We start from the raw sequence: 24,960 nt of genomic DNA, 5'->3' as shown, positions 1-24,960 counted from the left end.
CTTGCTCTGCTTTGCTGGTATAAAAACTCTGAGCAATAAATGAAATAAAGCAAAATGTTATCTGAATTCCAGCAGAGGCAGCTAACTCTGTCTAGAAGGCCCCATGTGCAACGTTATTTATTTTAGCCCTGAAAATGCAAGTGGAAGAGAGTCAGGTGGGTGGGCCCTGAGGCAGAGCTGCTCCGATTTAATAAGAGACCTCTTTCTCAGCAGTTTCCCAAACTCACTTCATCTTTCTCCCTTCTCAGTCTTGAATGATTTAGAAGGCAAGAATTGCTTTAGGCCTGGCAGATTCTCCCTGTGGCTTTGGGTTTTCAACTCACTGGAACCAGTGCTGGGAGTTGCTACCATGGGCCTTCATTTCCAACGTCCTGGGGCTTTATTCCTCTTTTTAAATTCCCCTCCCAACTTCCTGTGTAGTTCAGGAACTGCAGGGCAAGTCCTCGGCTGGGACCCTTGCTCCAGGACCCTAACTCTGGCTCCCCTCCCAGCCCCTGCTGACCCAGGAAGCCAAGCAAGGGAGAGAGGAGGGAGGTCTGAGAGCCCAGGGCCTGCCCTGGCGAGAGAGAGTGCAATGCAGCGATCCCTTCCCATAAAAAGAAAAGTATTGCAGAGCACAAGACAACACAGCACATCCTGAAGTCCTTCACTTACCGCCTCATTGCTAAACAATTTGTCCAGGAGTTCCTGTGACTGCAAACAAAAGAAAGTGTCAGTGCCTGCCTAATAATGACTGCTGAGTTGTGGCTAATGTTCATGCAAGGACTGCTTGCCTACTCCAACAGCAAGGTGCATGCTGAAGCCAGGGCTTGCCCTTCTCGCTGACTGAAGCCCCCCCCCCCCCCCCCCCGTGTCCCAGCTGTTACCTCCGGCTGAGAACATCTTCATGCCTGTGAGAGAGACCAGGGTAAGAAGGGGGCTCCGTTTGTGTCTGCATCTCTACCTGATCATGTAAAAGGGCACTGCTGAAGCACTACAGGAGCAGATAATACCAGCAGCTGCCCTGCCACTGCTACCCCAGGATGTGCTTAGGGAGGAGTCTCTGCAAAGCAACTCCACAGTGCTTCAAATCTACAAGAACATCAATCATCTTAGACCCCTGCTCACTGTTTCTCTGTATGGAAGGAAAGGGGCCGACCCTGCTGGAAAAGAAATCTCCATGCAACATGCCCAGACAATATTTGTGCTTTTCAGAAAGAGCGTCAATGCAGGCCCTGCCCATCTGAGAGAGGGCAGGCTACGGCCGGTCACACACCCATTAGAGAGAGGGCAGGCTGCGGCCGGTCACACACCCATCAGAGAGAGGGCAGGCTGCGGCCGGTCACACACCCATTAGAGAGAGGGCAGGCTGCGGCCGGTCACACACCCATCAGAGAGAGGCCAGGCTGCGACCGGTCACACACCCATCAGAGAGAGGGCAGGCTGCGGCCGGTCACACACCCATCAGAGAGAGGGCAGGCTGCGGCCGGTCACACACCCATCAGAGAGAGGGCAGGCTGCGGCCGGTCACACACTCATCAGAGAGAGGGCAGGCTGCGGCCGGTCACACACTCATCAGAGAGAGGGCAGGCTGCGGCCGGTCACACACCCATCAGAGAGAGGGCAGGCTGCGGCCGGTCACACACCCATTAGAGAGAGGGCAGGCTGCGGCCGGTCACACACCCATCAGAGAGAGGCCAGGCTGCGACCGGTCACACACCCATCAGAGAGAGGGCAGGCTGCGGCCGGTCACACACCCATCAGAGAGAGGGCAGGCTGCGGCCGGTCATACACCCATCAGAGAGAGGGCAGGCTGCGGCCGGTCACACACCCATCAGAGAGAGGGCAGGCTGCGGCCGGTCACACACCCATCAGAGAGAGGGCAGGCTGCGGCCGGTCACACACCCATCAGAGAGAGGGCAGGCTGCGGCCGGTCACACACCCATCAGAGAGAGGGCAGGCTGCGGCCGGTCACACACCCATCAGAGAGAGGGCAGGCTGCGGCCGGTCACACACCCATCAGAGAGAGGGCAGGCTGCGGCCGGTCACACACTCATCAGAGAGAGGGCAGGCTGCGGCCGGTCACACACCCATTAGAGAGAGGGCAGGCTGCGGCCGGTCACACACCCATTAGAGAGAGGGCAGGCTGCGGCCGGTCACACACCCATCAGAGAGAGGGCAGGCTGCGGCCGGTCACACACCCATTAGAGAGAGGGCAGGCTGCGGCCGGTCACACACCCATCAGAGAGAGGGCAGGCTGCGGCCGGTCACACACCCATCAGATAGCAACACATGGGACACACCGGTCACACACCCATCAGAGAGAGGGCAGGCTGCGGCCGGTCACACACCCATCAGAGAGAGGCCAGGCTGCGGCCGGTCACACACTCATCAGAGAGAGGGAAGGCTGCGGCCGGTCACACACTCATCAGAGAGAGGGCAGGCTGCGGCCGGTCACACACCCATCAGAGAGAGGGCAGGCTGCGGCCGGTCACACACCCATCAGAGAGAGGCCAGGCTGCGGCCGGTCACACACCCATCAGAGAGAGGGAAGGCTGCGGCCGGTCACACACCCATCAGAGAGAGGGAAGGCTGCGGCCGGTCACACACTCATCAGAGAGAGGGCAGGCTGCGGCCGGTCACACACCCATCAGAGAGAGGGCAGGCTGCGGCCGGTCACACACCCATTAGAGAGAGGGCAGGCTGCGGCCGGTCACACACCCATTAGAGAGAGGGCAGGCTGCGGCCGGTCACACACCCATCAGAGAGAGGGCAGGCTGCGGCCGGTCACACACCCATCAGAGAGAGGGCAGGCTGCGGCCGGTCACACACCCATTAGAGAGAGGGCAGGCTGCGGCCGGTCACACACCCATCAGAGAGAGGCCAGGCTGCGACCGGTCACACACCCATCAGAGAGAGGGCAGGCTGCGGCCGGTCACACACCCATCAGAGAGAGGGCAGGCTGTGGCCGGTCACACACCCATCAGATAGCACCACATGGGACACACCGGTCACAAACTCATCAGAGAGAGGGCAGGCTGCGGCCGGTCACACACCCATCAGAGAGAGGGCAGGCTGCGGCCGGTCACACACCCATCAGATAGCAGCACATGTGACACACCGGTCACACACCCATCAGAGAGAGGGCAGGCTGCGGCCGGTCACACACCCATCAGATAGCACCACATGTGACACACCGGTCACACACCCATCAGAGAGAGGGCAGGGCTGCGGCCGGTCACACACCCATCAGATAGCAGCACATGGGACACACCGGTCACAAACTCATCAGAGAGAGGGAAGGCTGCGGCCGGTCACACACCCATCAGAGAGAGGGAAGGCTGCGGCCGGTCACACACCCATCAGAGAGAGGGCAGGCTGCGGCCGGTCACACACTCATCAGAGAGAGGGCAGGCTGCGGCCGGTCACACACCCATTAGAGAGAGGGCAGGCTGCGGCCGGTCACACACCCATTAGAGAGAGGGCAGGCTGCGGCCGGTCACACACCCATCAGAGAGAGGGCAGGCTGCGGCCGGTCACACACCCATCAGAGAGAGGCCAGGCTGCGGCCGGTCACACACCCATCAGAGAGAGGGCAGGCTGCGGCCGGTCACACACTCATCAGAGAGAGGGCAGGCTGCGGCCGGTCACACACTCATCAGAGAGAGGGCAGGCTGCGGCCGGTCACACACCCATCAGAGAGAGGGCAGGCTGCGGCCGGTCACACACCCATTAGAGAGAGGGCAGGCTGCGGCCGGTCACACACCCATCAGAGAGAGGCCAGGCTGCGACCGGTCACACACCCATCAGAGAGAGGGCAGGCTGCGGCCGGTCACACACCCATCAGAGAGAGGGCAGGCTGTGGCCGGTCACACACCCATCAGATAGCACCACATGGGACACACCGGTCACAAACTCATCAGAGAGAGGGCAGGCTGCGGCCGGTCACACACCCATCAGAGAGAGGGCAGGCTGCGGCCGGTCACACACCCATCAGATAGCAGCACATGTGACACACCGGTCACACACCCATCAGAGAGAGGGCAGGCTGCGGCCGGTCACACACCCATCAGATAGCACCACATGTGACACACCGGTCACACACCCATCAGAGAGAGGGCAGGCTGCGGCCGGTCACACACCCATCAGATAGCAGCACATGGGACACACCGGTCACAAACTCATCAGAGAGAGGGCAGGCTGCGGCCGGTCACACACCCATCAGATAGCAGCACATGGGACACACCGGTCACAAACTCATCAGAGAGAGGGCAGGCTGCGGCCGGTCACACACCCATCAGAGAGAGGGCAGGCTGCGGCCGGTCACACACCCATCAGATAGCAGCACATGGGACACACCAGTCACACACCCATCAGAGAGAGGGAAGGCTGCGGCCGGTCACACACCCATCAGAGGGAAGGCTGTGGCCGGTCACACACCCATCAGAGAGAGGGCAGGCTGCGGCCGGTCACACACTCATCAGAGAGAGGGAAGGCTGCGGCCGGTCACACACCCATCAGATAGCAGCACATGGGACACACCAGTCACACACCCATCAGAGAGAGGGAAGGCTGCGGCCGGTCACACACCCATCAGAGAGAGGGCAGGCTGCGGCCGGTCACACACCCATCAGATAGCAGCACATGGGACACACCAGTCACACACCCATCAGAGAGAGGGCAGGCTGCGGCCGGTCACACACCCATCAGATAGCAGCACATGGGACACACCGGTCACACACCCATCAGAGAGAGGCCAGGCTGCAGCCGTTCACACACCCATCAGATAGCACCACATGTGACACACCGGTCACACACTCATCAGAGAGAGGGCAGGCTGCGGCCGGTCATACACTCATCAGAGAGAGGGCAGGCTGCGGCCGGTCACACACTCATCAGAGAGAGGGAAGGCTGCGGCCGGTCACACACCCATCAGATAGCAGCACATGGGACACACCAGTCACACACCCATCAGAGAGAGGGCAGGCTGCAGCCGTTCACACACCCATCAGATAGCACCACATGTGACACACCGGTCACACACTCATCAGAGAGAGGGCAGGCTGCGGCCGGTCATACACCCATCAGAGAGAGGGCAGGCTGCGGCCGGTCACACACTCATCAGAGAGAGGGAAGGCTGCGGCCGGTCACACACCCATCAGATAGCAGCACATGGGACACACCAGTCACACACCCATCAGAGAGAGGGCAGGCTGCAGCCGTTCACACACCCATCAGATAGCACCACATGTGACACACCGGTCACACACTCATCAGAGAGAGGGCAGGCTGCGGCCGGTCATACACTCATCAGAGAGAGGGCAGGCTGTGGCCGGTCACACACCCATCAGAGAGAGGGCAGGCTGCGGCCGGTCACACACCCATCAGATAGCAGCACATGGGACACACCAGTCACACACCCATCAGAGAGAGGGCAGGCTGCGGCCGGTCACACACCCATTAGAGAGAGGGCAGGCTGCGGCCGGTCACACACCCATTAGAGAGAGGGCAGGCTGCGGCCGGTCACACACCCATCAGAGAGAGGCCAGGCTGCGGCCGGTCACACACCCATCAGATAACACCACATGTGACACACCGGTCACACACCCATCAGAGAGAGGGCAGGCTGCGGCCGGTCACACACCCATCAGAGAGAGGGCAGGCTGCGGCCGGTCACACACCCATCAGAGAGAGGGCAGTCTGCGGCCGGTCACACACCCATCAGAGAGAGGGCAGGCTGCGGCCGGTCACACACCCATCAGAGAGAGGGCAGGCTGCGGCCGGTCACACACCCATCAGAGAGAAGGCAGGCTGCGGCCGGTCACACACCCATCAGAGAGAGGGCAGGCTGTGGCCGGTCACACACCCATCAGAGAGAGGCCAGGCTGCGGCCGGTCACACACCCATCAGAGAGAGGGCAGGCTGCGGCCGGTCACACACTCATCAGAGAGAGGGAAGGCTGCGGCCGGTCACACACTCATCAGAGAGAGGGCAGGCTGCGGCCGGTCACACACCCATCAGAGAGAGGGCAGGCTGCGGCCGGTCACACACCCATCAGAGAGAGGCCAGGCTGCGGCCGGTCACACACCCATCAGAGAGAGGGAAGGCTGCGGCCAGTCAGACACCCATCAGAGAGAGGGCAGGCTGCGGCCGGTCACACACTCATCAGAGAGAGGGCAGGCTGCGGCCGGTCACACACCCATCAGAGAGAGGGCAGGCTGCGGCCGGTCACACACCCATCAGAGAGAGGGCAGGCTGCGGCCAGTCAGACACCCATCAGAGAGAGGGCAGGCTGCGGCCGGTCACACACTCATCAGAGAGAGGGCAGGCTGCGGCCGGTCACACACCCATCAGAGAGAGGGCAGGCTGCGGCCGGTCACACACCATCAGAGAGAGGGCAGGCTGCGGCCGGTCACACACCCATCAGAGAGAGGCCAGGCTGCGGCCGGTCACACACCCATCAGAGAGAGGGCAGGCTGTGGCCGGTCACACACCCATCAGATAGCACCACATGGGACACACCGGTCACAAACTCATCAGAGAGAGGGCAGGCTGCGGCCGGTCACACACCCATCAGAGAGAGGGCAGGCTGCGGCCGGTCACACACCCATCAGATAGCACCACATGGGACACACCGGTCACACACCCATCAGAGAGAGGGCAGGCTGCGGCCGGTCAAACACCCATCAGATAGCACCACATGGGACACACCAGTCACACACCCATCAGAGAGAGGGAAGGCTGCGGCCGGTCACACACCCATCAGAGAGAGGGAAGGCTGCGGCCGGTCACACACCCATCAGAGGGAAGGCTGTGGCCGGTCACACACCCATCAGAGAGAGGGCAGGCTGCGGCCGGTCACACACTCATCAGAGAGAGGGAAGGCTGCGGCCGGTCACACACCCATCAGATAGCAGCACATGGGACACACCAGTCACACACCCATCAGAGAGAGGGAAGGCTGCGGCCGGTCACACACCCATCAGAGAGAGGGCAGGCTGCAGCCGTTCACACACCCATCAGATAGCACCACATGTGACACACCGGTCACACACCCATCAGAGAGAGGGCAGGCTGCGGCCGGTCACACACCCATCAGAGAGAGGGCAGGCTGCGGCCGGTCACACACCCATCAGAGAGAGGGCAGGCTGCGGCCGGTCACACACCCATCAGAGAGAGGGCAGGCTGCGGCCGGTCACACACCCATTAGAGAGAGGCCAGGCTGCGGCCGGTCACACACCCATCAGATAGCAGCACATGGGACACACCAGTCACACACTCATTAGAGAGAGGGAAGGCTGCGGCCGGTCAGACACCCATCAGATAGCAGCACATGGGACACACCGGTCACACACCCATCAGAGAGAGAGCAGGCTGCGGCCGGTCAGACACCCATCAGATAGCAGCACATGGGACACACCGGTCACACACTCATCAGAGAGAGGGAAGGCTGCGGCCGGTCACACACCCATCAGAGAGAGGGCAGGCTGCAGCCGGTCACACACCCATCAGATAGCAGCACATGGGACACACCAGTCACACACCCATCAGAGAGAGGGCAGGCTGCAGCCGTTCACACACCCATCAGATAGCACCACATGTGACACACCGGTCACACACTCATCAGAGAGAGGGCAGGCTGCAGCCGTTCACACACCCATCAGATAGCAGCACATGTGACACACCGGTCACACACTCATCAGAGAGAGGGCAGGCTGCGGCCGGTCATACACTCATCAGAGAGAGGGCAGGCTGTGGCCGGTCACACACCCATCAGAGAGAGGGCAGGCTGCGGCCGGTCACACACCCAGAGAGAGGGCAGGCTGCGGCCGGTCACACACCCATCAGATAGCAGCACATGGGACACACCAGTCACACACCCATCAGAGAGAGGGAAGGCTGCGGCCAGTCACACACCCATCAGAGAGAGGGCAGGCTGCGGCCGGTCACACACCCAGAGAGAGGGCAGGCTGCGGCCGGTCACACACCCATCAGATAGCAGCACATGTGACACACCGGTCACACACCCATCAGAGAGAGGGCAGGCTGCGGCCGGTCACACACCCATCAGATAGCACCACATGTGACACACCGGTCACACACCCATCAGAGAGAGGGCAGGCTGCGGCCGGTCACACACCCATCAGAGAGAGGGCAGGCTGCGGCCGGTCACACACCCATCAGAGAGAGGCCAGGCTGCGGCCGGTCATACACTCATCAGAGAGAGGGCAGGCTGCAGCCGGTCACACACCCATCAGAGAGAGGGCAGGCTGCGGCCGGTCACACACCCAGAGAGAGGGCAGGCTGCGGCCGGTCACACACCCATCAGATAGCACCACATGTGACACACCGGTCACACACTCATCAGAGAGAGGGAAGGCTGCGGCCAGTCAGACACCCATCAGAGAGAGGGCAGGCTACGGCCGGTCACACACCCATCAGAGAGAGGGCAGGCTACGGCCGGTCACACACCCATTAGAGAGAGGGAAGGCTGCGGCCAGTCAGACACCCATTAGAGAGAGGGAAGGCTACGGCCGGTCACACACCCATTAGAGAGAGGGAAGGCTGCGGCCAGTCAGACACCCATTAGAGAGAGGGAAGGCTGCGGCCAGTCAGACACCCATCAGAGAGAGGGCAGGCTACGGCCGGTCACACACCCATTAGAGAGAGGGAAGGCTGCGGCCAGTCAGACACCCATCAGAGAGAGGGCAGGCTGCGGCCGGTCACACACCCATCAGAGAGAGGCCAGGCTACGGCCGGTCACACACCCATTAGAGAGAGGGCAGGCTGCGGCCGGTCACACACCCATTAGAGAGAGGGCAGGCTGCGGCCGGTCACACACCCATTAGAGAGAGGGCAGGCTGCGGCCGGTCACACACCCATCAGAGAGAGGCCAGGCTGCGGCCGGTCACACACCCATCAGATAACACCACATGTGACACACCGGTCACACACCCATCAGAGAGAGGGCAGGCTGCGGCCGGTCACACACCCATCAGAGAGAGGGCAGGCTGCGGCCGGTCACACACCCATCAGAGAGAGGGCAGGCTGCGGCCGGTCACACACCCATCAGAGAGAGGGCAGGCTGCGGCCGGTCACACACCCATCAGAGAGAGGGCAGGCTGCGGCCGGTCACACACCCATCAGAGAGAAGGCAGGCTGCGGCCGGTCACACACCCATCAGAGAGAGGGCAGGCTGTGGCCGGTCACACACCCATCAGAGAGAGGCCAGGCTGCGGCCGGTCACACACCCATCAGAGAGAGGGCAGGCTGCGGCCGGTCACACACTCATCAGAGAGAGGGCAGGCTGCGGCCGGTCACACACCCATCAGAGAGAGGGCAGGCTGCGGCCGGTCACACACCCATCAGAGAGAGGGCAGGCTGCGGCCGGTCACACACCCAGAGAGAGGGCAGGCTGCGGCCGGTCACACACCCATCAGAGAGAGGGCAGGCTGAGGCCGGTCACACACCCATCAGAGAGAGGCCAGGCTGCGGCCGGTCACACACCCATCAGAGAGAGGGCAGGCTGCGGCCGGTCACACACTCATCAGAGAGAGGGCAGGCTGCAGCCGGTCACACACCCATCAGAGAGAGGGCAGGCTGCGGCCGGTCACACACTCATCAGAGAGAGGGCAGGCTGCGGCCGGTCACACACCCATCAGAGAGAGGGCAGGCTGCGGCCGGTCACACACCCATCAGAGAGAGGGCAGGCTGCGGCCAGTCAGACACCCATCAGAGAGAGGGCAGGCTGCGGCCGGTCACACACCCATCAGAGAGAGGGCAGGCTGCGGCCGGTCACACACCCATCAGAGAGAGGGCAGGCTGCGGCCGGTCACACACCCAGAGAGAGGGCAGGCTGCGGCCGGTCACACACCCATCAGAGAGAGGGCAGGCTGCGGCCGGTCACACACCCATCAGAGAGAGGGCAGGCTGTGGCCGGTCACACACCCATCAGAGAGAGGCCAGGCTGCGGCCGGTCACACACCCATCAGATAGCACCACATGGGACACACCGGTCACACACCCATCAGATAGCAGCACATGGGACACACCGGTCACACACCCATCAGAGAGAGGGCAGGCTGCGGCCGGTCACACACCCATTAGAGAGAGGGCAGGCTGCGGCCGGTCACAAACTCATCAGAGAGAGGGCAGGCTGCGGCCGGTCACACACCCATCAGAGAGAGGGCAGGCTGCGGCCGGTCACACACCCATCAGATAACACCACATGTGACACACCGGTCACACACCCATCAGAGAGAGGGCAGGCTGTGGCCGGTCACACACCCATCAGATAGCACCACATGGGACACACCGGTCACACACCCATCAGAGAGAGGGCAGGCTGCGGCCGGTCACACACCCATCAGAGAGAGGCCAGGCTGCGGCCGGTCACACACCCATCAGAGAGAGGGCAGGCTGTGGCCGGTCACACACCCATCAGATAGCAGCACATGGGACACACCGGTCACAAACTCATCAGAGAGAGGGCAGGCTGCGGCCGGTCACACACCCATCAGATAGCAGCACATGGGACACACCAGTCACACACCCATCAGAGAGAGGGAAGGCTGCGGCCGGTCACACACCCATCAGAGAGAGGGAAGGCTGCGGCCGGTCACACACCCATCAGAGGGAAGGCTGTGGCCGGTCACACACTCATCAGAGAGAGGGAAGGCTGCGGCCGGTCACACACTCATCAGAGAGAGGGAAGGCTGCGGCCGGTCACACACCCATCAGATAGCAGCACATGGGACACACCAGTCACACACCCATCAGAGAGAGGGAAGGCTGCGGCCGGTCACACACCCATCAGAGAGAGGGCAGGCTGCAGCCGTTCACACACCCATCAGAGAGAGGGCAGGCTGCGGCCGGTCACACACCCATCAGAGAGAGGGCAGGCTGCAGCCGGTCACACTCCCATCAGATAGCACCACATGTGACACACCGGTCACACACTCATCAGAGAGAGGGCAGGCTGCGGCCGGTCATACACTCATCAGAGAGAGGGCAGGCTGTGGCCGGTCACACACCCATCAGAGAGAGGGCAGGCTGCGGCCGGTCACACACCCAGAGAGAGGGCAGGCTGCGGCCGGTCACACACCCATCAGATAGCAGCACATGGGACACACCAGTCACACACCCATCAGAGAGAGGGAAGGCTGCGGCCAGTCACACACCCATCAGAGAGAGGGCAGGCTGCAGCCGTTCACACACCCATCAGATAGCACCACATGTGACACACCGGTCACACACTCATCAGAGAGAGGGAAGGCTGCGGCCAGTCAGACACCCATCAGAGAGAGGGCAGGCTGCGGCCGGTCATACACTCATCAGAGAGAGGGCAGGCTGCAGCCGGTCACACACCCATCAGAGAGAGGGCAGGCTGCGGCCGGTCACACACCCAGAGAGAGGGCAGGCTGCGGCCGGTCACACACCCATCAGATAGCAGCACATGGGACACACCAGTCACACACCCATCAGAGAGAGGGAAGGCTGCGGCCAGTCACACACCCATCAGAGAGAGGGCAGGCTGCAGCCGTTCACACACCCATCAGATAGCACCACATGTGACACACCGGTCACACACTCATCAGAGAGAGGGAAGGCTGCGGCCAGTCAGACACCCATCAGAGAGAGGGCAGGCTGCGGCCGGTCACACACCCATCAGAGAGAGGGCAGGCTGCAGCCGGTCACACACCCATCAGAGAGAGGGCAGGCTGCGGCCGGTCACACACCCATCAGAGAGAGGGCAGGCTGCAGCCGGTCACACTCCCATCAGATAGCACCACATGTGACACACCAGTCACACACTCATTAGAGAGAGGGAAGGCTGCGGCCGGTCAGACACCCATCAGATAGCAGCACATGGGACACACCGGTCACACACCCATCAGAGAGAGGGAAGGCTGCGGCCGGTCACACACCCATCAGAGAGAGGGCAGGCTGCAGCCGGTCACACACCCATCAGAGAGAAGGCAGGCTGCGGCCGGTCACACACCCATCAGAGAGAGGGCAGGCTGCGGCCGGTCACACACCCATCAGAGAGAGGGAAGGCTGCGGCCGGTCACACACCCATCAGATAGCAGCACATGGGACACACCGGTCACACACCCATCAGAGAGAGGGCAGGCTGCAGCCGGTCACACACCCATCAGAGAGAGGGCAGGCTGCGGCCGGTCACACACCCATCAGAGAGAGGGCAGGCTGCAGCCGGTCACACACCCATCAGATAGCAGCACATGGGACACACCGGTCACACACCCATCAGAGAGAGGGCAGGCTGCGGCCGGTCACACACCCATCAGAGAGAGGGCAGGCTGCGGCCGGTCACACACCCATCAGATAGCAGCACATGTGACACACCGGTCACACACCCATCAGAGAGAGGGCAGGCTGCGGCCGGTCACACACCCATCAGAGAGAGGGCAGGCTGCGGCCGGTCACACACCCATCAGAGAGAGGGCAGGCTGCGGCCGGTCACACACCCATCAGAGAGAGGGCAGGCTGCGGCCGGTCACACACCCATTAGAGAGAGGCCAGGCTGCGGCCGGTCACACACCCATCAGATAGCAGCACATGGGACACACCAGTCACACACCCATCAGAGAGAGGGCAGGCTGCGGCCGGTCACACACCCATCAGAGAGAGGGCAGGCTGCAGCCGGTCACACACCCATCAGATAGCAGCACATGGGACACACCGGTCACACACCCATCAGAGAGAGGGCAGGCTGCGGCCGGTCAGACACCCATCAGATAGCAGCACATGGGACACACCGGTCACACACTCATCAGAGAGAGGGAAGGCTGCGGCCGGTCACACACCACCAGAGAGAGGGAAGGCTGCGGCCGGTCAGACACCCATCAGATAGCAGCACATGGGACACACCAGTCACACACTCATCAGAGAGAGGGAAGGCTGCGGCCGGTCACACACCCATCAGAGAGAGGGCAGGCTGCGGCCGGTCACACACCCATCAGAGAGAGGGCAGTCTGCGGCCGGTCACACACCCATCAGAGAGAGGGCAGGCTGCGGCCGGTCACACACCCATCAGAGAGAGGGCAGGCTGCGGCCAGTCACACACCCATCAGATAGCAACACATGGGACACACCGGTCACACACCCATCAGAGAGAGGGCAGGCTGCGGCCGGTCACACACACCCATCAGAGAGAGGGCAGGCTGCGGCCGGTCACACACCCATCAGGCAGCAGCACATGCGACACCCTGGACCTACACCCATTTAATAGGCCAATGCAGCAATCTGTTCATTGGTTTTCAGAGCCTATTTTTAACGCCCAGATTATTATTTTTTTAAAACTCCCGAGGCAGTATGCTAATGCATCGGGAATTATAAAAGTGTTCTGAGGTAAAATGTGAGTTCAGGAAGGGGAGGATGGGGGAAGCATCCCACATTGGGCACTGACCCTTACCTGGACAATTACTGACTTATCTGTCTCAACGGCTGCAGCAGATAAGGACTGAATCATCCATCTACATGCTCCTTACTCCTTTTTTCAAAATTTTCCCCTTATTTTCTTGGTTTTAATTGCCAGCACAGTAGCACTGGGAACTTCCCTCCAGCTCTGATCCAGGGTTTGTTTCCTGTGCTAAGAAAGGTGAGCTGGCCAGATGCTGTCCCTCTGCATGCCCTCATTTGCGAGGTCACTAAGCAGTGCTCCTGTTCAGGAAGGTGCATTTTCTGCATGTGAAAGGCCTTGCTGCCTCGGCAGTCATTTTTGTGCGCTGAGGTGCAGGCAGAAAGTGTGTTCGGCCTGTGAGAGAGACCAGCACGTGGCTGGACACCACCCCGCGTGACAGAGTGGCCAGCATAGCAGGGAACCCATGGAAACTGGGAGTAGCACACATTCAATAAGAATACTGACATTTTGCTCCTCCTGGGTTTTCTCCCAGTAATACCTGGGCAGGGGAGAATGCGACGGCTTTAAGTTTCCACATGCTGGCTGCAATTTCCGCAGGGAGAAGGTTTTGAAGGAAGCTGTATCCCAGAGAGGGCAGGACGGCGGCCATCTCCCAGAGCTGCACTGGACTTAAATTCCCTGCCTCCTTCACACCTGACCAGCCGAAGAGGAAATCCAGCATCTGTGCAGGGAAGAAGAGAAAGTCTAAAGCACAAGCAAGCAAGGAACACCCAATGGTCTGATTTTGTTTCTGGCGATGACACAGATCATCTGCCTTCGGTGCGTGCCAAAGCACCCGTCGCTTCTCAAGCCTCTTATTCGGAAACGATTCAAGTAAAAGGTGACTTTTCCTGTTGTGATCCCGGTATTTAGTGTCAGAAGCTCTGCTGCACTCCTGGATTTTCTGGGTAGCTGCTGACGATGGGACCTGCACACTAAAGCTTTTCTCCCAGTTGTAGAGGCGCTAACTAATCCCCTTATGCAATGTTGCGGGCGCTATTAGTTTCAGGGAGGTTGGCCACACGTTTTCGATGCGCTATTACCCCTTACTGAATAAGGGGTAAAGCTAGTGCATTGAAAACGCGCATCCAAACCCGGGCTGTATCAGCCTGAAAGTGAGCTAAAAGGATGCGTGACATCTCAAAATTATTTAAGTCTCTAAGCTGGAACTATTTCGGTGACTGATTATTGCAGATATTTACTATTCATCTGGTTCCTATTCAAGCTTTGCCTTCCAGACAGCAGAAAGGTTTGGCCCCTTTGATAGTATTTACCAAGTCATCAGGAACGCGGCCGCCATCCTCAATGCACTGCATCAGGTTCTCCTTCAACACACGGAAGATGCTGTCGTTCTGCTTGAATGGGAGCAGATCCAAAACTTGTGCGCTGCAGACTCGTCTGCCCAAGCTGGAAATGCAAACAAATAGAAAGCTGGATCCTCGCCACTGTTATCGTGACCTGCTCTGACTGCACCATCTTTTGCCCCTGTTTGACTATAGCAACAGAACATAAGAACATAAGAACATAAGAAAATGCCATACTGGGTCAGACCAAGGGTCCATCAAGCCCAGCATCCTGTTTCCAACAGTGGCCAATCCAGGCCATAAGAATCTGGCAAGTACCCAAAAACTAAGTCTATTCCATGTTACCATTGCTAATGGCAGTGGCTATTCTCTAAGTGAACTTAATAGCAGGTAATGGACTTCTCCTCCAAGAACTTATCTAATCCTTTTTTAAACACAGCTACACTAACTGCACGAACCACATTCTCTGGCAACAAATTCCAGAGTTTAATTGTGCGTTGAGTAAAAAAGAACTTTCTCCGATTAGTTTTAAATGTGCCCCATGCTAACTTCATGGAGTGTCCCCTAGTCCTTCTACTATCCGAAAGAGTAAATAACCGATTCACATCTACCCGTTCTAGACCTCTCATGATTTTAAACACCTCTATCATATCCCCCCTCAGTCGTCTCTTCTCCAAGCTGAAAAGTCCTAACCTCTTTAGTCTTTCCTCATAGGGGAGCTGTTCCATTCCCCTTATCATTTTGGTAGCCCTTCTCTGTACCTTCTCCATCGCAATTATATCTTTTTTGAGATGCGGCGACCAGAATTGTACACAGTATTGAAGGTGCGGTCTCACCATGGAGCGATACAGAGGCATTATGACATTTTCCGTTTTATTAACCATTCCTTTTCTAATAATTCCCAACATTCTGTTTGCTTTTTTGACTGCCGCAGCACACTGAACCGACGATTTCAATGTGTTATCCACTATGACACCTAGATCTCTTTCTTGGGTTGTAGCACCTAATATGGAACCCAACATTGTGTAATTATACCATGGGTTATTTTTTCCCTATATGCATCACCTTGCACTTATCCACATTAAATTTCATCTGCCATTTGGATGCCCAATTTTCCAGTCTCACAAGGTCTTCCTGCAATTTATCACAATCTGCTTGTGATTTAACTACTCTGAACAATTTTGTGTCATCTGCAAATTTGATTACCTCACTTGTCGTATTTCTTTCCAGATCATTTATAAATATATTGAACAGTAAGGGTCCCAATACAGATCCCTGAGGCACTCCACTGTCCACTCCCTTCCACTGAGAAAATTGCCCATTCAATCCTACTCTCTGTTTCCTGTCTTTTAGCCAGTTTGTAATCCACGAAAGGACATCGCCACCTATCCCATGACTTTTTACTTTTCCTAGAAGCCTCTCATGAGGAACTTTGTCAAACGCCTTCTGAAAATCCAAGTATACTATATCTACCGGTTCACCTTTATCCCAACAGGAACTGGGATAAGACAGTGAAGAAGGGCTTCTGCCTAGGAATGGGGAGGGAGGGAAGGGCATAAGGAAGGAGAGAGTGCACGCTAGCCACAGTGGCAGAATTCAAGCTGGGAACACAAACAAAGCGCAGGGGAGCAGAGAAATCATTACGTGGCACTTATCCGGGAAACTTTGCCACTCACCAGGCTTTTGAATTTTAAAAGCAAAACAAAAGTAGTGGGCTAGTGAGCAACCAATCTCCCCCTCCCGGTCTGCAGGTATTCAGATCACTGCAAGCCTCTGCTGCTCCTGCCTGAGAAGGCGTCACAAGCGAGTGCTTCCTGGGGGCACAGAAGCAACGAGACCGGAGACAGGGGGTGCAATGCAGGGTCCGGTGCAAGAGGACATGGTGCTGCAGCTTCTTGGCAATGGTGATCATCGGAGCAGAAAAATAAATGCAACTACCACAATAACAGAAGATGAAACTAAAAGGAGCAGGGGCAAGGGTCAAAATCTGCATGCGGCATGGGCATTATTAAACATTACAAAAATAAGGAAAGAAGAGTTACCCACACATCAACCGGCAAGAGAGAAAACCTCAGAAAGCTCTCCACATCACACAGCAGACTTGTAAGTGGCATCGGATGGGAGACTGAAACATAACATTTGGCATTTTTTATAGCAAAAGCCAGGTCAGATCACCAGTTTCTTTCTTCGGTCAATCTCTCACAGTTCCTCTGAGGCTGAGATTTTGCTCTTGAAATAAAGATATTGGGATGAAGAATGAAATAACAAATGTAGAGAAATTATGAATGTGACTTGCCATCACACGTTTCTAAATGAAGTGGTTTTCACTTTCAGCCCTAAAACCTCCTTAACCTGTGCGGGGGCCGGGCATCGAGCCTGCTCCACCTTAAAGGCCAGAGCCACAAGTATCTCTGGGGGGAGGGTCCCCTGGGGCTGGGAGCAGAGAGGCCTGGTGGGTCCATCCCTGTTTCCATTATAAATAACGCTGGAGTCAGTCTGGCTAAGTTGGAATTTAGCCGGATAAGAGTACACATGATATACCCTCCTATTTATATTTTGAATTTTAAAGGGCTTTGCTGTTACTTAGATGCATTCATCCCACGTTATTCAGATTTTATAATAAGTGAGTGGCAATGAAATTACCAGCAGCAGCTGAGGAAGACTCTCCTCGCTCTCAGCCTGAAGCCCCCCATTTCACCCAGACCCTTCACCCACTCATCTTTACACTTTTGAGAAGTTTACAATAACTTAACACCAGATATTGAGCAGGAGTAAATATTCTCCAGTAAAGGTTATGCCATCGCTTTGGAAGGTTGAAACACAGCAGTTTATCACGGATATGTTAGGCCCCTCCCACAAACACCCCACCCACAAGTTTACTTACAGTCCCCAATATACGTGCGCATGTTGCAGTTTTTAAAATATCATACAAGAACATGCCATGCTGGGTCAGACCAAGGGTCCATCAAGCCCAGCATCCTGTTTCCAACAGAGGCCAATCCAGGCCATAAGAACCTGGCAAGTACCCAAACACTAAGTCTATTCCATGTAACCATTGCTAATAATAGCAGTGGCTATTTTCTAAGTCATCTTAATTAATAGTAGGTAATGGACTTCTCCTCCAATAACTTATCCAATCCTTTTTTAAACAGAGCTATACTAACTGCACTAACCACATCCTCTGGCAACAAATTCCAGAGTTTAATTGTGCATTGAGTGAAAAAGAACTTTCTCCGATTAGCTTTAAATGTGCTACTTGCTAACTTCATGGAGAGCCCCCTAGTCCTTCTATTATCCGAAAGAGTAAATAACCGATTCACATCTACCCGTTCTAGACCTCTCATGATTTTAAACATCTCTATCATATCCCCCCTCAGCCGTCTCTTCTCCAAGCTGAAAAGTCCTAACCTCTTTAGTCTTTCCTCATAGGGGAGCTGTTCCATTCCCCCCTTTATCATTTTGGTCGCCCTTCTCTGTACCTCATACTCATGTACGTGCTATTTCATGTGCACATCTTTTGAAAATGCACTTCATAGAAAGAAAGAGCTTTTAAATTGTGCCATGAAATGATGTTACACCGATAAATGACTGAAATGTTATATTTTAGTCATAAATCTGATGCTACTTACAAATCTACTATGTGATTTGAACTGTACTTGTGATGTGTAGAGTTGTTTGAAATTCAGTTTCCACTCAGTTTTTCCATTGCTGGTCATTAAAAAAATTCCATTTTGGAAGCCTTGAGAAAATGCATTCCACAAATTAAAATGGGTGAAAATGAGAACAAGCATCCAGCAACGTGGCTAAATGGAGCAGTAAGAGGACAAAGCCAAAAAGAAATCCTTTCAAAAAATGGAAAGCAGAGCCTAATGAGGAAAATAGGAATTAAACGTAAAATACTAATAATGTAGACTAAGAGGGAATTTGAGGGGAGATTTGCCAAAAACGCAAAAAGCAATAATAAAAAATCTTTTCAAGTATATTGGAAGGGTGTGAATTGGGGAGGGGAGAGGTAAAAGGCAGACACTTAGGGAGGACAAGACAAGAGTAGGAAACCAAAACAAATTCATCACATCGATGTTTACAGATGAGAACGATGAACCGTTTCTTTCTAGGTAATTACTCCGAGGAACTGAATCTGGAAGCAGTGCTAGAGCAAAATAGCAAATCATAGGACCGGGCGGTATTCACCCCAGACTGCTAAAGCAATTCAAATATGAACTTGCAAACCTACCACTGGTAATCTGTAACCTATCATTCACATCTGCCTCTGTACCCGAGGACTGGGCTTCCTGGGAACGACCCAAGCAGCTGCAGACTGATGGGCCTGTCGTCGGTGCTTGGTAAAATACTGGGCACATGAATAAACATGGCTTAATGGGAAAGAGCCAGCATGCATTTAGGAATTTAAGCTACTAGATGGGCTCTGCTTTATCCATGTTGCTTGTTTACACCTAAGCATGTGAGAAAGGATTGCTGACCAAGACAGGGTATGGATTTCCAGAAGGCATTTCACAAGGTCCCCTCATAAGAGACAGGAAGTAATGGCCTATTGTCTATTGCAAATGTTACAAAACAAAACATAAAACAGAGGGCAGGATTTAATGTCAGTTTTCCTAGTGGAGAAAAGAGAACAGTGGACTCCGAGGCCCAGTGCTGTTTAATTTATTCATTAATGATGTAGGCACAGTGTGAGGCTGTGCGAGTGTAGCACTGGGCATGTAAATGGCAGCTGAAGTTTAATGTGGACAAGTGCAAAGTGATGCACATACATTTATTGCATTTATAAAGCGCCCAACACTAGGGAAAACTCACCCTAATTTTAGATTCCCAGTGCTGGGCTCTGCATCCAGGAGAAGGAGCTTTTGTAAGGTTAGGGGATGGGATGGGGTGGGGAGTGCAACATTTTATTTCATTTCTTGGGGAGGGGTGGGGAAAATTGGTTGCAGCTCCGCATTTCTGTTTAATTTTAGCTTTCCGGCTAGCGTTAGGGCAGCAGAATTAGCTGAATATCTGGGCTAGGCAGAAAACTTTCAGTGCTGCCCTGCATGCAATTTTAGCCGAGGAATGATTTAAGCAGCTAAAGTTTAGGAGCTGATGCCGTGTTGTGTCTGGCTAACTGCAAAGACTGAATATCAAGCTGACAGGGGAAGAGCGGAGATGCACCCCAGCTTCAGGCATTACTAGCGCCGCTCATGTCAGCAGGAAAGTAAAAGGAGAGAAGAGGAAGGGTGCAAGAAAAGCAGCAGAGCTCAGAGCTGGTGCAGCGCGCGCATTGCACACTTACAGCACGATGTCCTGTAACGTTACATTTTTGTAAGTTAGAACTTGGCCCACGAGGACTCGCTCCTGAGCAGGTGTCAGGGCGTTACTGAGCAGGACGTTCAGCAGGGGAACGACCTACAAGAGAAGACAAGAAGGCGTGAGAACCCGGAGCGAGAATGGTCCCAGACATGAGCAGGCCCCGCACACGCCATTGGCCTCGCGTTCCCACCGGCGTTGATTACCGCTTATGCTGTAAGGGGTAATAGTGCGGGGAAAACACGCGGCCAACCCGCCCCCCCGAAACTAATAGCGCTCATCACATGCAAATACATGTTAATGAGCCTCTTAGTCAGTCACCCAGGATACAGAAAGTAAAATGTGCGGCCAAGCTGCACGTTCTGCACTCAGAAATTAACGCCAGTAAGCGACCCTGAAAAGTGTAGAAAAGCAGAAAATACTGCTGTTCTGTACACTCTCTGACTTAATATCCTGGCGATATTAAGTCGCAGGATCCAAAAATTAAAAAAAAAAAATGCCCACTGGTCAGCAGTTAACAAAACTCAGTTTTGCCGACGTCCGTTTTCCGAACCTGTGGCTGTCAGTGGGTTTGAAAGCTGACACCGGTATAATAGAGCTGCTTTTTCTTGCACCACATGCACAGGGTTCCTCCTCTCAGATCCAATTCTCTTGGACCTGGGATTGCTGTGCTCTGCAGGATTACAAAGAGACTTTTCGCTGGAGCTCGGTACCTGCTGGCTGGAAAGCTGCTGAAAGGGCTCCAGAGGCAGGAAGGCCAGGAGGCTGCCAGCTTGCTTCAGATAGGAGGCCGATAAGGAGGGTACCCTGCTGAAGTTCTCCGAGCTCCCAAGCCAGATCCCCAGCGCTCGCCTCTGCTCCAAAGTCAGGCTCTCCAGCTGTCGGTTTACTTCCTCTAACCTTCAGGAAGAGAGAGACAAGGCCGGATGAGAGGATAAAATCACACAGGCACAAGCCAGAGCTTATAGAGTGGGCTTTCCTCTGTCCTAGAAACACAATCAGGCAATGTAAATCTGGGTCAGGGCACAGGGAAATCTAGAAAAGCTGACAAATCCTGAATATTAGGCGTAGATAAACAATCACAGAATTTCAAACATTGTCAATTGAATCTGGAGATAATACTTGCCGAGCTCGAGCAAACATGGTGGCATATTCCGTGATGAATGGTTCTATTCAGCGCTCTGTGTTTACTGCAATAGATGTGGCAGCTCGTACTATTCAGCACTGATTTCTGCAGTGTACAGTGCAGGTAGTGCTATTGGACTCTTTGCAGCTACTGCAGTAAAAGTGCTGGCCGGTGCAATTTGGCACTCTGCTTACTACAGTAAACTTGATGGCCGGTGATGTTTGGCTACTATTTGGCGCACTCTGCTTATTGCAGTAAACGTGGCGGCCGATGATATTTGGTGCACTCTGCTTACTGCAGTAAACATGGCGGCCGGTGATATTTGGCGCTCTGATTTCTGTAGTAAACCTGGAGGTTGGTGCTATTTAGTGCTCTGTGCTTGGTGTGGTATATGTGATGGCCAGTGCTGTTTGGCACACTTTGCTTACTGCAGTAAACATGGCGGCTGGTGATTTTTGGCACTCTTAGCTTACTGCAGTAAACATAGCGCCAGTGCTATTTGGTGCACTCTGCTTACTGCAGTAAACGTGGCAGCCGGTGCTATTTGGTGCACTCTGCTTACTGCAGTAAACGTGGCGGCCGGTGCTATTTGGTGCACTCTGCTTACTGCAGTAAACGTGGCGGCCGGTGCTATTTGGTGCACTCTGCTTACTGCAGTAAATGTGGCAGCCGGTGCTGTTTGGTGTACTCTGTTTACTGCAGTAAACGTGGCGGCCGGTGATATTTGGTACACTCTGTTTACTGCAGTAAACGTGGCGGCTGGTGCTGTTTGGCGCACTCTGCTTACTGCAGTAAACATGGCGGCCGGTGCTATTTGGTGCACTCTGCTTACTGCAGTAAACATAGCGCCAGTGCTATTTGGTGCACTCTGCTTACTGCAGTAAACATAGCGCCAGTGCTATTTGGTGCACTCTGCTTACTGCAGTAAACGTGGCAGCCGGTGCTATTTGGTGCACTCTGCTTACTGTAGTAAACGTGGTGGCCGGTGCTATTTGGTGCACTCTGCAGTAAACGTAGCGGCTGATGTTATTTGGTGCACTCTGCTTACTGCAGTAAACGTGGCAGCTGGTGCTATTTGGTGCACTCTGCTTACTGCAGTAAACGTGGCAGCTGGTGCTATTTGGTGCACTCTGCTTACTGCAGTAAACGTGGCGGCTGGTGCTATTTGGTGCACTCTGCTTACTGCAGTAAACGTGGCGGCCGGTGATATTTGGTGCACTCTGTTTACTGCAGTAAACGTGGCGGCTGGTGCTGTTTGGCGCACTCTGCTTACTGGCGCTCTGATTTTTGTAGTAAACCTGGTGGTGGTGCTATTTAGTGCTCTGTGCTTGGTGTGGTATATGTGGTGGTAAGAACTAGTCAGATGTTTTGTGGTGAAAATGATGTTGAGCTGCAGTTTGAAAAGCTGCCAGCAGGCCTCTCTCTGTATAGCACAAGAAGAAACTTACACTGCTGCATCTCCCTGTAAAGCTGGCAAGGTCCACAATTCTGGAGGTGACAAGTAAACCATGAAGGGGGCGAGTTCTGAGAAGAAGGATGGGTCAAATACCACCTGATTCTTGAGAAACACAGACACCACGGTTGCCATGTGCTCATCTGTAACCTGCAAGGTGTAGGAAAAAAAAAGATTTTCATCACTGAAGGGAAGCTGAAGGCAAACATTTACAACAAAACTTAACACCTTGTGGTCTCGGGCACTCCCCTAAGGAGGAGATTTCCTCTGCCAAACATACAGGAGAGCCTTCCTGGGGCTGCGAGGAAATGGGAATGACAGTGAGGACCTAGTTCACAATTTACATAACGGTCTTGAAAGATGTGTCTGGTTGTTCAGAGCTGCCTCAGTGTAACCAGCTCTCCCATAGCTCTTCTGGACTTCCTATTACTGAGAGCAGAGGCTTCATCCACCCCTGTTTTCTATCCCTTCCTCGGCTCTGGGCCACATCCCAGAACTCCTCCCAGAACTCTGCAATCATGGGCCCCAAATGCGGCCACTGGATGACTCCCTCCCCAGCTGTTCTGCCTACCTGGGGAGTGCAAGACCTGGCACTCACTAAAACATAAGTCAAAGGCTTATGAAGGAGAGAAAAAGGGAAAAACTACAACTCCCAGGAAGCTGTGCAGGTCGGGGGGGGGGAGGGTCTAGAAGTGCATGATATTCAGCATTGGAAGTATTCTGAGTGTGGCCCCTGAGCGTGGTTTATAATAGAGAATCTGGGGGTCTGTGGAGATTTGTGAGGTGGGCTGATGCTCTCAGGGGATTCCTGGAGGAAATGTGCTGGGAAGCCAAGGATCCCTCACTCATCTGGGACCCCTTTTCTTCCCTTTGGGAAGCCTGCAGCACAGGATCTGTTACTGGATAGAAGATTTGCCAGTGGTGCCATCTTGTTCTGGGCTGCGGGGAATCCAAGAGTGTTGAGGTGACTCAAGCAACATGAAAAGGTGTGTGAGGAACCAAGTATCAGTTATTTTAACTTATTAACAGGCTGATACAGTGCAGCGCACTGTTAACCCGCGATTGGACGCACGTTTTCGACGCACTAGCTTTACCCCTTATTCAGTAAGGGGTAATAGCACGTCGAAAATGCTCGTCCAACCTCCCCGAACCTAATAGCGCCCGCAACATGCAAATGCATGTTGATAGCCCTATTAGTTATGCCCGCGCGATTCAGTAAGTAAAATGTGCAGCCAAGCCGCACATTTTACTTTCAAAAATTAGCTAATTTCTCTGGGCACCAGGAAAGTGCACAGAAAAGCAGTTTTTACTGCTTTTCTGTGCACCCTCCGGCTTAATATCATAGCAATATTAAGTCGGAGGTCCCGAAAGTAAAAAAAAGTTAAAAAAAATAAATAAATAAAAATTTGAAATTGGCCCGCAGCTTGAAAACCGGACGCTCAATTTTGCCGGCGTCCGGTTTCCGAACCCTTGGCTGTCAGTGGGTTTGAGAACCTGCGTCGGCTGTCAAACCCGCTGACAGCCACCGCTCCTGTCCAAAAAGAGGTGCTAGGGACGCACTAGTGTCCCTAGCACCTCTTTTTGCTGCGGGCCCTCATTTGAATACAGAATCGTAGTCAATACTCTCTGATCAGGGCTGAGACTCTGTTATTACTAAGATATTTACAGTGTTTCTTCTAATGCATGAAGCAGTGATACTCTGAGGGGAGTGCTGTAATCACTGCATGTTGGTTTTCTTTGCTCTCTGTATTTCTGCACCATAGTTTTGTTTTATTAGTGGTGTTGGTCAGTGTTAGTATTCATTATCTGTTATGTTTTGGGAGGAGGGATAGTTGGACGTTCATGTTGGTCTGCGGGTCCGTCCCCTTTATGGGAAGGAGTTCGCTGACTGGGTTGGATATTGGATGGGAAGGGTTTGGGGGCTCAGAATTTATTTTTGTGTTTTATTATTACTTTGTTTTCTATGCACTGTGGACCCAATGTTAAACCCTTATGTGTGGGGTTGCTGGGTTTTCTGCTTCTTTTTGTGCTGTAGCCATTTTTTTTCTACTGTAATGACGGCTTGTATTTTCTCTCTTAATGTCAAAGGTCTTAACTCCCACAGAAAACGTCAGCTACTTTCCCAAGAATTGCTCTCCCAGAAGGTAGCCATTGCCTTTTTGCAGGAGACGCAGCTCCGGAAAAGGCACGAATATCTGTTGGCATTCAGAGAATATGCACCCAGTGTTAAGGGGGCGCGCCTTGCTGGTGTGGGCATCCTCATCTCCTCCCACTCGGTTCATGATGTCCCCTTTTAATCCTTAGATCCCTTTGGCCGCTGTGTATTATTAAAAATATGTCTAGGGTCAGATATCTTCACGTTGCTGTCCCTGTA

General features: G+C 54.6%; 1 protein-coding gene across 1 annotated transcript in view; it reads right to left on the bottom strand.

Moving 5' to 3' along the window:
* LOC115082497 (stereocilin-like) overlaps positions 1 to 22,736 on the bottom strand; it is a gene marked incomplete at its 5' end in the record, with an annotated part of 30,315 nt that extends 7,579 nt beyond the window's left edge. Inside the window, 6 exons of the mRNA XM_029586726.1 lie at positions 655 to 693; positions 13,902 to 14,084; positions 14,677 to 14,809; positions 19,994 to 20,106; positions 20,721 to 20,907; positions 22,582 to 22,736. Of these exons, the coding sequence (XP_029442586.1) occupies positions 655 to 693; positions 13,902 to 14,084; positions 14,677 to 14,809; positions 19,994 to 20,106; positions 20,721 to 20,907; positions 22,582 to 22,736 (810 nt within the window). The remainder of the gene's footprint in view (positions 1 to 654; positions 694 to 13,901; positions 14,085 to 14,676; positions 14,810 to 19,993; positions 20,107 to 20,720; positions 20,908 to 22,581) is intronic.
* Positions 22,737 to 24,960: the final 2,224 nt, after the last annotated feature.

This window comes from Rhinatrema bivittatum, unplaced genomic scaffold, assembly GCF_901001135.1.
Source record: "Rhinatrema bivittatum unplaced genomic scaffold, aRhiBiv1.1, whole genome shotgun sequence".
Lineage (NCBI taxonomy): Eukaryota > Metazoa > Chordata > Amphibia > Gymnophiona > Rhinatrematidae > Rhinatrema > Rhinatrema bivittatum.
The sequence above is the reverse complement of the archived record's forward strand: the minus strand, read 5'-3'. Positions and strand labels throughout refer to the sequence as shown.